A 14,632-nucleotide genomic window follows, 5' to 3' on the forward strand; every position below is an offset into this window, starting at 1 on the left:
GGCAGAAAAAGGCAAGTCTCTGTTGGCAGACAAACTTTAAGCTTGCGGCTGCTGACACAGATCTGTCAGCTGTAGCTGCTTCCCAATCCAACAGACAAAAATGGAATATTTAGAGGACAAAGTAGGAAATGCTTCAGGAAAAAATATTTTTTCCTGTCATCTAAGTATTCTTTCCTTGTGCATGAAGACACTAGACATGTATCTCTTCACACAATCATAGAACCTCTAGTGCAATTTTACAAAGCTCTCTTACACAGTCAAGAACTCCTACAAACTTGTTGTCTGGACAGATGAAAATATTGTATCTTTTTTTCTTGGGCTCTGATCACTTTTTTTCCTATCACCTCTAAAGTTTCTTCCCCATTCTGAAAATAAGCCAATAAAGGTGGTTTTTTCCTTTCATTCCCTGTCATCTGCTTTCCAGATGTTCAGGCAGGAGATCCAGGTAGGAGATTGCATATCAGTGTCTAAGAATGCATTTGCTGTAAGTGTTATGAATCTGAGAAGGATCAGGCTTTGCTTCTGAAAAACCTCCAAAATAATTCATCTAAGCTGCTGTATCCTGTTACAGAGGTTGCCAAGACAGAAACTTTCAGAACTATTTTTAAGACTTTAAAATTTTCTCTCAAAGAAATTTAAAGGCAAAGAACTCCCCTTTACTGAGTCAGCATATTTTCAGTGACAGCAATGGCATTCACGCCTGTTTAAAAAGCCCAAGAAGGTGTCCCAACACCAACTTCCATAAGATATGGATTTCATAGGAACTGCTGCCATGTATATCATAGTGCTTTCCTGTGGATTTGTGCTTTTCCACTTTATTTATAGTCTTCTGATCACACTCAGCTTCCGATCCATGTAATCTCAGGAATCAATGCTGGAGAAGACTTGCTGGAGTACAGCATCTAACGTTTCTGAGGGGAGAGGAATGCACACTCGCAACCTCCTCTCTTCCCCTGGACAGCCACAAAACTCACCCTCCTCTCACTCAGAGAAAGGGAGGGTGAGAGGTCTGAAAAGAGAAGGTATTTTCTTGAATTTGTTAACCTTATTCTTATTGCAGACCTTTTATAACCATTTTATTACCATCTAATGTACAAGATAAAGGGAAAAATTAAATCAATATACATTGCTACTTGAAGGCACCTGACATCCTTTTGAGACTTTTTTACTGGCCACCATTTTATGCAGGAGACCCAGGCAGTTGAAATGTATGTTGGTATCACTGCATTAGATAGTTCTTTATCAAAAGCCAAAGCTATTTGGGGTTGGAAGATAAGGTTGATGGCATAGCTCCCCTAATTAGCAGGTCTAATGTGCAAATTATTAAGTACCTTTTTCAACTTCTGGTGAATGCACTTTGACAATAGTTTAATGGGATCTAAAAGCGCATTACAGGATTGGAATCAATACACTGATAATAGAATTTCTACCTTCTACTACTGACAGAGGCAATAGAGCCCCTTTTGAATGTGTCTTTCATTGCAGATAATGCTTTTGTGCCACAGTTGGTGGATGGACACTGCCACGAGGACAGCTATTTACAATGATAGATTTATGATGCATTTATTGGGCACTAATTTATTAAACACTAAAGTGGTTGTTTAGCTGAAAACTACACATAATGTACATTCAACATAAGGACTGCAAATTAAGCTCTTTTCCTAAAGTGAATTAGCCTTACCTTGGCACAATCAATTAGTATGCAGTGGTTACAAGTCAAATAGCAGACAAAATGTATTTACCCATATGAGGTTTATTAAGGTAATGAAATGAAGTATAAGAAGTAACTTCTTGTATCGAAAGGCAGCAGACAGTGACAAGAAGCAGGGTTCTGTTGAACTACACAAACATGCAGCCAGTGCCATAGAAAGATGGTTATACTTCATGGGTACAGTGTTCTCTCTCCAAGTATAAATACAGCAAATCAGCACCAGAATATTTATATTAACTTACATTTCATTTAGTAGCTCAGTAACTTACTATTATATTTAATCTTCCTTTTAAAATTATGCCAAAAAATTACAAATCAAAAGTCTTGATAATATGCCATAGCCGTCAGAGAATTTTAACAAACAAACTGGGCTTCTTGGCAAGAATGCACTTTTTACAACTTTTTGTTGCAGTAGGTAGATCTTGCAATATCTTTTAACTTGGATCTCCCCTTATGTTATTTCTGACCTATTTCCCTTTCCTATGTCCTTTTATTGAGGTAGGTTCTAACTTGTGTGGCTAATTTTTGAGGACATACTGAGTAGATGTATAAAGTATGGAAACCAAAACCCCTCCAGAAAATATTTGCTACTTTTAATTTTTTATTAGATACTAAACTGGACTACTACTAACTGTGACCAACAAAGCTATTATTTTAAGTGCAGTTAAACAAATGGCTTTAGAATTTTGACTTTCCCCTCCTTGAAAATCCCAGGTTATACTGGAAACTACCACCTCGTGTGCTTTGCAACCCAGAACCCAAACCTGGGTACTGCAGACCTCAGTACCAGTCACTTAAAGCACAGGGTACAGCAGAGCAGGTGCTTTAACAATGTGCTTTTTGGTGCATTTGTTGTACATGTCTTTCTCTCAAGTTTTTGAGTGTTTCTCTAAAGACAGAGCAGGTCAGATGGTTTCATATAGGGAGTGTAATCCACGGGAGAAAAGTACATATGTCATATGTTTACTGTTAAACATTACTTATATCAGGCAATTGTTGACTCTCCCCTGTAGTACACTGCAGGAACCCCAAATCTGAGATACTATTGTAAAACTTAATGCAATCCAGGTATTAGGATCTTCCAAAATGACAGAAAATGGATGACAGAAGAGTAAAATGAAGTCCAAGCCTGATGCTGTTCAAGAAGAAGTCTTGGCAGCAGAGAATTCAACCTAACAACTTCCAGGACTAGTTACTGCATCTCAGTGGTGCTGCTGCATCACAGAAGTTCTCAACTTCCCTGACCAAAGGGAAACCCCAGAGAACTGCTTAACTCCTTCTAGAGTCTCTGCTTCTTCCTCAAGAGAGGAGGCTCAGTTCATCACTGCTGCACATCACAGTGTGGTCAAGTTTACTTTTTTGAGCCAATTATGTACCATAATCCAGTATAAATAGACCATAAGTAGTACACCATTTTAAATCCTCAAAAATTAAAGAGCAAGCATGACAAAACGCTTTACCTAAGGAGGTTAACTGCATTAGCACATAAAGACAGGCTATTAAAGCTCTAGTGACATTTATTTCCTACTAAGAGTGTAAGTGATCTTTAGCACACACAACAGAGCAAACAAAAGCCATAATCAAATTATTCAGTACAATTGTATTAAAAAAATATCATACTTAAGCACCTAACTAACTGCTTTTTAGAAGCACTGAACACCGTTTATCCCCTCTGACTTATCAGGTGTCTCAACACTTTAAAAAAAGAGAGGTGTAAAAAGAAAAATTAAGGTCGGTCAAACTTCAGGCTCTCTACCTTGAAAATTACAGATAAAGGAGACAATGCTTATCTCACAATAAAGGATCATTTCTATAATTAGTATTTAAAACCATTTTGACGGCTAACTCCAACTCCAAAACCAGGCAGTACTTCTATGGTTTACATATCATCTAACTTTTGCAATTATTTCAAGTGCCATTGAAGAACCAACATAAAATATTTTGTTCAAGAAATTATCTCAGGCAATAGAACTTTGTATGTATGACTGTTATAAAATAATCACTGTAGTTTACCACAAGACTTTTAAGTCATCATCAAGTTATTTTTTTCAGTACATGGTTAGTTACTGTCTACTCCAAATCTTGAGTCAGAATCACAGCACCTTTAACAGTTGTTTTTTATCACATTTAAATTAAAAAATTAATTACCAAGGGTAGTAATGATTCATCAGTCATACATACATACACAAAAGAAATAAAAATTGAGAGCCATTCTTACCTGTGCTTCTCCAAGGTCATTATTCACCACAGTGAAGTTTAGTCCAAGTTCTTCCACATCCCCCTCGTAGCTCTTGAGAAAAAGCAAATTTTTGTACATTTCTGGATCTAATGAAGCTAAATGATGAATATCAACATCAGCACTTGTCCCAAGCAATTTTGAGAGGAAAAAACTAGCAAATGGCAACTCCACCAGCATATTTTCATAAAGAGCCTGAAAAAGAAAGCAATTAAAAAGCAGATCAGATTTTACTGTTGTACATGCAGGAATTCTGAAGGCTACTGTCTATTTCTTAACTTTTCTGTAATTCCTTCTTAATGTGGTGCCTGAGTAGGTTCTTCTGGTATGGGAATAGCCCAGATATTGCATGAATTTAAGAATATTCACTCAAAGTTTGAAATGTGTATATTCTTGTGAAACACTAAGGCCCCAAATCTCACAAATTAATTATGTGGTGATTTAAAATGTAAGGTCACTGCTTATCTGTCATTAATCTTCTTGTCCAAATCACAGAGATTGGCAAGAAAAGCAAAGTTTGCTAAAGGACAATGCAACTGAATCAAGAATGTCTCACAAAAAAAGTTAACATCTTTACTTCCATCAGCATCATCACAAGCAATATTTTTCCATTCATATAAATTGCTACATGTGGGATAGTCATCCCCTTAAAAATAACTCTGCAAACCGAGTACATTTTAAACTAATCCAAACTGTTACACAGATTCACTGCTGCACATTTTTGGTGCAATCAAACATGTCAAAATCAAAAACATGTCAAAATCAAAAAAATTTTGGCACAATCAAACCACCCCTCATTTCCAAGCCGAGAGCTTACCAGCTATGACTGTATCATACATCTAACCCTTTCTACACCTGACACTGCTACACCTGTCAAAAGATTACTGAACTAAAATTGCACCTGACCCAAATATGAAGCACTCATGAAAAATGTATTTTTATTGTAAACTGAACGTATCCCCAAGAATTTTCAAAAATGCACAGAACTCCAGCAATACCACTCTCAGTTCATCTACTGTATGAGCACATTTTGATGTCATGCAAAGCAGCTTTGCAGGTTTTTCATTAAGTCAGTAACAACTTCCTGACTGGAAGGAAAAAGTTCTTATGGCAGCTCTCAAAAGAAGGAGAGATGGAAACTTCAGAGCTATTCTGAATAAAGAACCATTGCTTTAAAAAATCCCAAAATACTCCCAGCACATGCCCTCTGTCCACAGCCATTCCCATTGTCCAGTCTGTTTGCCACATCGGCATCTCTCCCAAGGACAACCAAATCTTTACAGATCATTGCAATCACTGACAGGCTGATCAGAAAAGGCAACCCCAGCACAACATCACTGTAACATCACTGTTCTTCCCCTTTTCACTCTCCAAGAGCAGCGTTTTGGCATTACTTAATTCCTCCATAATTTACTGCAAACTTAGAAAATGAAGCACAATGGGGGGGGGGAAAGGAAAAAAGAATAAATGTAGCTCTAATCGCTCAATGATATTCCAACAAAGACGTTAAGAAAAATATACACAATTCCTTAAACTTTTGAAAGAACATTTCTATGAGGTGAGTTAGACCTTGCAAAAGAATTAAGAATAACGAGTTCAAAGCCAAAGGGTGCATTATATTTAGAGCCATATGATTTATTCAAGGTGTAGAAGTCGAAATCCTCATTTGTATAGTTGACTTTAAAAGCAAACTAGAGGGATAAATCATTAATTTGCAATGTATAAGGTCAGTGTTTGCTGTTCCTGCATTAGTAACAATAAAGCTATTGTAATTCCTTAAATATATCAAAGCTACCCGAATTTAAAATGGAATTCCATCTATGACTCATAAAATGTAAATGCAGAGGTGTAATTTTTTACACAAGGCAGGTTTAAGCCTTTAGAGCATTTAATATACAAGGACTAATAAATGATAGCACTAAAAACTATGATCACATCAGCTAAATGGATTATAAATTAAATTTCCATAATGTATGCAACTGAAATACAAATGTAGACATAAATCAAGGTATTTTCTAAACACAGGTTAATTACACAAATTCAAAACCTGTCTATTTTTTATGCAAAACAATCCACTTAGCATTTTTCAAACTGGTCTTAAGTCTTCACCACTTGCAACACTTGATCCTAGAAGCCTATCAATAATTCCTTGTCAGGAAAAGCAGCAATAGGTATATTGAAGAAACTTGTATGTTATTTTTCAAGTGTCTGTCTTTTATGAGTGTTTATTGCTAGAAATTGTGCCAAAATGATTTGAAATAAAAAGGATTAATTATGGTAGAAGCTTTTTAATATAAGTGAGTGCAGCTGCAATGCAATTAATGCAAATTGTGACGCTATCAGGAAAATAAATGTGAACAACATCACTGGCTATTTCTGTTTGCTGCCAAATAACTTCAGTAATTTACTACATTAAGAATCAATAAAAAAATAATGCATTTCAAATGCATCACTATTAATCTTCAGGTAGTTCCAAAGTGAACATTTATAACTTCATCTAAAAACTATATAAAGCATTTTTAAATAAACTAAATTGTACAGTTTGAGAATAACTTTAATTACTCCTCCTCTTAGCTAAGTGATTGCAATATTCAAAATAAAGTATTTTTGGAAAGAAGACAAACAGTAGTGTTTTAATTAGTTTGAAAGTCAAGCTGTTCTAACAAAGTTTAATAAAAAATGCACTGAAACTCTGGTAAATAAAGTCACAACAAACTTTGGTTTTCCAATTTACCTTCAAAGAGGTAAATTCCACCATTACAGCTCCAGCAGTGTGTACAGATGCTAAGAAATGCTGTGTACAACATAACTAAATAAACTGGAACTTTGTTTCCAGATTTCATCTAACTTTCCTTTTTCTCAGTCAGCATAAATTGATCAAACTACCTGTTGTTGCAGAAAGATGCGATTCCACCCCTTCCTGCCAGAGCAATGAAAACAATCAGGTTTTGCTGATTCACCTGGGCTTGTTTGCAAGTAGAGGTTGTACAGTAGAGGCTACAGGATCATTATAACATGCTGAATTAGTTCAAAATTTGCAGATTATTTGTGTTGTGCTTTGTTTGGGCTGTTGGGTTTGGGGTTCACAAAGTGGGGTGGCTGTTGATGGACACACATGGGACAGTATTTGAAGTTGAGCTTGCTTTCAAATCCAGTCAGAGTTTGCTTTCAATCAAGTCAGATCCAACTCATAGCCACAGCTGAAACTGGGTAGGAAAAGCAAGATCATTTGTTCACCACGAGCACAAACCTGGAGCAGCCAGCTGCTCATGGAAGTCCACCCTGATGGGTATTTTTCTCACTGAAGGTAATCCAACAGCCCAAAGGGAGATTTCAACTCCTTCCTTCTTTCTCCTTAGTGAACTGCCTTGGGGCAGTTACCTAAGTTACCCTATTTTAAGCTTAGGGGTTTTTGCCTGCTGAACTCCCAGAACTGCCTTTCTGCAACATCAACATAAAGGAGGCAGGAGCCCAGCACCAGTGACAGGCAAGGGAATGGTGACCACCAGAGAGGTACCAGCAGTCAGATTAATTAGCTGCAATATGAAACTGCATCTTTAGAATATGCTTACACATGTATGTAGTGGGTTGACCCTGGGCAGATACCAGGTACCCACTAAAGCCGCTCTCTCACTCTCCCTCTGCTCTTCCTCTGGCTGGAATTTCTTCTCTGCAACAACCTTCTATTCTTAAATATGTTATCACAGAGGCGTTACTATTATTGGCTCCACAGGACAGTAGAAGCTTCTAGCAGATTCTGAGAGAAGCCCCCCCTGTAGCCCCCCCACTACCAAAACCCAGCCACAGAAACCCACTAGAATGTACTTTAATACAATATAAGCTCGTGCTCTTCCCACAAAAGTTGTCCTCTGTTTTCCTCCCACAGCCAATGAGTAACAACACTGGTAGAAGAAACCGGCTTGCTCTTGGAGAGAGATGTCTTCTGTTTGCCTCATGAGAACTTCCTGTTCATACACTGCTCCAAGAGATCAAAGCCAGCAAACTGAACCAATTTATACTTTAGAACTAATCTCTTCTCAAACTTCAAGTACTCTCACCCTTTGGCCAGTTTCCTTTAACTCTGATGGGACTGATGCCATTCTATGATGGATTCTCTGAGAGTTCATGTTCCCAACTTTCCTCTCTGATGAGCCCCTGACTTGACTTCACTGTCTCTATCCTCAAGTCCCATAAACTGCAAGTGACTCACATAAGGCAAAAAATCCAAGCAGGAAGTCATGAAAGGAGCCATTGGTGGTCAAATATGGCATTAGACTTCTAGTTTCTAACGTTTAGATGTGGGGTCAACACAAACACCTTAATAGAGCCTATACAGAATTCTGCCTCCCTGAAAGGCTGGGATATTAGCATTCCAGCTGGACAGAAGTGCCACATTCCCAGGAGCTAAAAGGTTATGCCTGATGAAAACGACAACCAGGATTCCCCAGCACTATTTCAAACTCATGTAGGTTAGGGATGCTCTTTACACAAAGTTATGACATCTCTAGAAAACTAATAAAATAACTTAAAAGATTCTGAAACAACAAAACAAAAAAATCTGGTTTTAGGAAACAACCTATTTTTAGTACTCCTCACCCCTGTCTTCTCCCAGTTATGTCAACCCTTTTTTATTTTCTTACGATATGGTTAAAATAAGCTTTTTTCTGGTCAGAAGGCCAAGAGTAATTATTTCATTATGGAAAAAGCAGTATTCAGTAAAAGGAACTTCATACACCTCTCTCCCCCTTTGTGTGTGAGTGCCTGCAGAATATTAAAAATAATATTCTGCACACCAGAATATTAAAAATAAGCAAAATAGCAGAAAGCCTACTGTGGTTAATAGGCTTTCACTTCACATACTGTTTGAAGCCTATTAATTCCCTTCTAAATAATCTTGGCTACCCGGGATTACAGTACATTTGGACTGTAACTGATTGCAGCATGGTCTGGCTACAGAAGCCTTTACTCAGTTCAGTGACAAATCACAACGTGGGCATCTACAGTGATGAAAAACACAATGTTCAGATACTTATCAATATACTGAATGCATTCATTGAACATCTGTGATGTGGAGGAACAAGGAATGGTTCTTTAAGGCAAGCACCTTTCAGAACCCAGGTATGCCATCAGCTGTAATATATTATGGAATGAGGATCTGGGCTGGAAGGACAGCTGTATCCAGGACATAGGGAGAAAGTGACAGTTCTCTGGTCAAGGAGGACTTCTTATTTCAACATAATAAGAATAATGCCTGACTGGGACTATACATGGTAACTATCATGATATCATTTAAGTACTACATAGTCACATAAGGTTCAGGTATGACCCCAAGATTTAGGAAATGGCTCTTCAGAACGAAAGGATTTCATGCCACGTTTTAAATTTGGACAAAATTTAAGCTACTCCAGTCATTTCAGCCACATGAGCATTACAACACGCTGAATAAGGTTCAAATTGTGTAAACAAATTGACAGCTGAACTAGCTAAATCTCCCTTCCTGTGAGGCAGCTTTAGTGACTTTACTTAACTTTCAGGTCTACAATTAATTCTCTTCATTTATTATTTCTACTAAAATCTTTCTTAAGAAAAATAATCAGTCCTTACTCCTACTTTCCATTAATCCTTTACAACCCAGAACTGTATTTTACAACATAAACAATGCTAAAGTCATATGCCTAGAAAGATGCACGGCTTTTGGGCTGAGGCAGTAAGTGACTGAGCTTAAATTCAATTATTTCCATAATCAGCCCCAAAGACCATAACCTCTTCTATTTCAGTAATTTTAAACACTTACTATTAAATAATACTTAGCACTTACAGAGTGCAATAGATCTTCAAAGTTGTACAGAACCGTTAATAAAAATGATCGAAAAATAGCAAAACCATTAGAACTTCCTTCTACCTTATTATTTATACCCTAGAAATATCACACAAAGCCTTTGGGGACAGCAAAGCCTTTTCAACACTAATGAAAAAGATAAAACTAAAAATTTAACTTACATTAAAATTAACATGTACTCATATTTTTGAAGCATTTTTAAAGCCAGCATTTAGAATTTTATAGGTAAAATAATTTCTTAGAAATATGCTTAATAATGTGCTTTAAAGTGAGCAAAACCAAAATTATATTGTTCCCAATGCCAATATGGTAAAATAAAACTAATTCTCTCAGGTGTGTGTCACAATGCAATGTTTGGGAACTTTAAGTCACTGTTTTCAGCTCCCTGAGCTTTCCAGTAGCAGTCAGTCAGATGTATTTTTATCACCATATTAATAGGAAATTTGGTACATTATCCTCCCTATATCACTGCAAAAATTCACAGCTCACTTTTTGTTCAAATACTGGATGCCTTTTCTGTCTTTAAAAAAGTAGGAGTCCCAAACTCTGCAGCCAGATGTCTGTAATTTGGCTTCTGAGAGCTTTATTCATAGCCCCTGCAGCAGTGCCAATAGCATCAGATTTCAAAATAATTTTTTAAGAACAGAAAAAAGCCTTTTTTAAGTTGCTTTTACTTCAGATTCCCCACTCACTGGGAATTTGAAGGTCACCAAGTACAAGTTCATGGAAGTTCCAGAGATCTGGGGGTTGCAAGACTCAGGTGTGAAGGACCTGCTGTCAAATCTGCTGCAGTCGGTGCAAATCCCTGAAAGGCCTGGCAGGCGTGTGACAAGTACAGAACAAACTCCTAAATGACTCTTAAACACACCTGCAGAAAAATGTAAGGATTCATTTCCAAAGGCTCCACTGGAGCATATGAAGTGTAATGACCTTGAGTTAATTTTTAATTTAAAAATAGAAAGTCACGCCAGTATTTTTATTCTAAGAATTTAGGACATATTTAATTACAGTAATGTTTATTACCTAGAGAGTGCTTCAGACATGCCAGTGTTTGCTGAAAACCACCATTTCATCAGCTTGATACTTTCTTTCTGTTTTAATAAGAACAGTTATCTCTGTAACTTATGCCATATAAATGATATAAATTGCTATCGATGTCGTTTGGGGGGTTTTAAGGGATGGGAAAGGGAAGGACTATAGATACCTGGGGATGCTCTGGATAACTGATAGTTATCATTCAGTACTGAAGTTCCAGTAAAGGCTTAATAGATTTTCCTTGCCTCAAATTTAAACATAATTTAGGAAGAACTGAAGATAAAAGGAAGACATCTCCTCCTTATTTAAGTTTAATCTTCTGAAATACTAAAACACTTACTACTCTATAACTAACCTCTGGATATGCTTTTAAGATAAATCTGTATTTTAATAGCAGTGAAACTAGTCATTTTTAAAGACAGTTCAAACAGAATTAAGAATTTCAGTAAATATTCCAAACTTAATTGATTGAAATGGATTTAGGTGTTCCCAAGTGTGAAAAAAGATCAGGATACCATTACCACACACTCTAACTGTTTATTTATTCCCTGTCTAGGAACCTGATTTAGAGGCAATAAAATGCAATCAGTACACAAACCAGAAGCAGGAATCATCTGCTAATGGAACTTTTAATTGAGGAGTGACCACTGACATGAGGTAATTCTTTCCATACAGAACTCCTTGCAGAGACCTCTATGCACTTTATCACGGTAAACAATCACTAACATATGCATTAAAGAAAATTTAAATACATTATGACCCAATAAATATCACAATCCATCAATACACACTTTTCCTTCCTAAAGATTTAGAGTTAAAATACCACATTTCAGCAGTCTTTTAGCGCTAGACATATATTTACAAGGTTAGTACTAACATAGCTATTTGTAATCAAAAGATAATTGGTTATTTTAAATGCACCAGTACACAAAGGAATTGTCAAGCTGAATAACTGTGTCAGAAAACAGATTCAGATTAGTTTCCATCTGCATTCATAAATCATTAAATAACTTCCCTAAGGTATCAATTTTGCTCTCTCGCTCTTGTGTTTCTGCACGCAGTGTATAACTAAAGGACCATGCCAGTTCACATGGCAAATTCCTGCTTTGATTCCATTTCAGATGATTCAGGATTTTCCGAGACAAATGATCATCAGCTAACTTGCTTTTAAGCAAAATGCTGAGTCTATGAAATCATGTGCAGGGTAACTGAAATTAATAAAACAAAGAGTTTATACCAATTACCTCCTCTTTGCATCAGAATCACCAATTTCATACCTACCTTTCTAGGTACTAGTAGTATCAATTGTGGCTGCAGCACAAATCAATTGTGTACTGATCTAAGCCAAGCCAAAGTGGATTTAATTAAGTGGACAGTAAGAAAAGGGAAAGAGACTAAATATCATAAGGAAAAAAATCCCCATCCTTCAACAGTCAGAGAAGAAGTAGCAGTGAAGTGCTCAATACACCATCCTATCAAATACTCAAGTACACAAAACCCAGTGCTTGTTGTACAGTTTTCTTGCTATGTTGTCAGAAACATTCCCTTTAAAGTTTTAACTCCACAACTGCATCCTACTGATAATTTAAGAGTTTAGGATCTGATCCAGATCCTGCTGTGAAAAGACTCCCACTGACTCAGTCCATCTTAGATAAGGCCCAAGAATGATTAAGAACTACTTTTGTTTATCAGGAAAACAGATTCTACAGACACTGCTAGTGCTACAATTGTACCTCCCAGACAGGCATAATATCTTGCACCACAAACAAGCTATCACAGCTCTATTTAAAGTTACAAACAGGAACCATAAGGCATGCTCTCTAAGACACAGAAAAATAATCTAACCAATAATTAGGTCCCACATCTACTTCTAGGGTAATAAAATCTGTATTTGATATGCTATTACTCTTCAAAAGTTTAATTTTACCAAAGGACCTATTTTATAACTCGTTTTTTCAATTACATGTGTTTAACAACATTTAGATATGTGCACAGAACAGTCTGTTGTATCTTAAATCAGTATAGTAACCTATAAAAAAGTCATACGAAAATAAACAACTTAGACCTTCATCAATATAATATCCACCAGGCCATGGAAATTACTGACCTCCTATATACCATTAAATATTAATGATCAAAGACTAAACCTAGACTGTCTGATCTATCCATCATCAAAATAATGCTAAAATTCAAAATAAACACATCACTTTTTCTCAGTCTTTACTGCTTCTTCTACAAACATTCTTTATTTGGGTCCACAAAGGAAGAACTCAGTTCAAAACAACTCAAAAGACATTTTGTTCTCCATACTGCTTTCCCAACTGTTTAAGACAAAAGCTGGGGTTTGGCAAAATAAATTTAAATCTTTTCAGAAAACCTTAGTGTGCTCTCAGGACTGCATGTTCTATTGCTTAGAAAAGAGGATTTAGCACTGTATTTCAAAAAATAGATGTTCTTCAGCAACAGGAACGTGTGACTCACACGTGCTGTTCAATATGCTGGAATAAGAGAGTTAGAGATGGTAGAATTCAGTATAACCAAAGATGCTGAGTGCATTAAACAAAAATCTCTAGTGTCAGAAAAAGTCGCTCTGTTTAAGATGCAAAGACAGTCACTGCAAAACAAAATAAATGCAAGAACTAGTAGGTTTATGTCAAAAAGGAAGAAGAGGAAACCATAAAAATTATCATACTAATCTATGAATTTCCTGCCTTATTCTTAAACTAATGCTGATACTTCAAGAAATTGAAGCAAATTATCTTAAAAATTAGCTGCTTGATGTCAAAGAATTCCAAACACAAAGAATGTCCTTTTCCACAACATCTGTCACAGTAGCATCGTTGAATAAATGCAAATGTAAACTGAAAATGGGGAAAGATAATACAGTATATACAACACTGAGTTTAGGTCTAAATGTGGTGAAGTTCAGATGTTAATTCTCTGTCACTGTTCTACCAACCACTCTTTCCATGTTTGCAGCAGACCACTCAAGAATCAGTATGGAGAAAATCCTCATTTAATATTCCCAGGTGCTGCTTCCAAATTTCCTTGCTCTGGCTATGCTGCTTGAAATTTTGGCAGCCTGTCAAAATAGCAACTTTTGTGTTCTCCTGAGCCAAGTCCACTACGTTGCCAAACCTGCAGCAGGAAAGTCTGCGCACGGAAAGAGTTTCAGGGCTGCCAGAACAACTACTGCATGTGGAAAGGAAGTTAAACCACATCAGGTGCCTCCCCACAGCCCAGAACTACCTTGTAACAGAGGAAAAGGATTAGAACGTCCAGACCATCCATTCTTCTGGAAGACCACATGGGACAACAAGACTGTACTTTCCAGAGAGGACAAAAAAGAGAATTTGGGGCTAGAACTCCTCTGCCTGAGTGTTCCTGAGAGCCCAAAACACCTCTGGCTCTCAAGCAAAGCCTGGACTCTGGGAGTCACTGCTGTGCTTCCAGTGGGCACCAGTGAGAGGTTCAAGTTTCCAGCACCTCCGGTGGTGGGAGACTGTTACCAGGAGGGTGCTTGGTAAGCTGAGCTTTTACTTTTAAGGAAGAGAAAGGAAAAGGCTTAAAAGGCACCAATGCTAAGATAATATTTACATTTCAGAGTAAAGTCACTGAAAGTTGAGAAAGGTAAACTTTGGAAGTGTTTGAGTAGCTGTTGTTTAAGCAAACTCATTTCTGCTTCTTTTTTTAAGAATGATTTCAGACAACATGTGCAATTACACGATCACATGGTATTACTTCTACAAGACCTCATTCAGTGACTATAAAAGTTTCATGAACAAGCCATGCAGTTTACACACAGATTTTA

At 36.8% G+C, this 14,632-nt stretch overlaps 1 protein-coding gene across 1 annotated transcript in view; it reads right to left on the reverse strand.

Annotated features, from left to right (window-relative positions):
- UBE3C (ubiquitin protein ligase E3C) overlaps positions 1-14,632 on the reverse strand; it is a 74,614-nt gene that overhangs the window by 12,453 nt on the left and 47,529 nt on the right. Inside the window, exon 19 of the mRNA XM_027715500.2 lies at positions 3,930-4,142. Coding sequence (XP_027571301.1) covers positions 3,930-4,142 — 213 coding nt within the window. The remainder of the gene's footprint in view (positions 1-3,929; positions 4,143-14,632) is intronic.

This window comes from Pipra filicauda, unplaced genomic scaffold (genome assembly GCF_003945595.2).
Source record: "Pipra filicauda isolate LSUMZ 115617 unplaced genomic scaffold, ASM394559v2 scaffold420_size638996_pilon, whole genome shotgun sequence".
In the NCBI taxonomy this organism is placed as follows: domain Eukaryota; kingdom Metazoa; phylum Chordata; class Aves; order Passeriformes; family Pipridae; genus Pipra; species Pipra filicauda.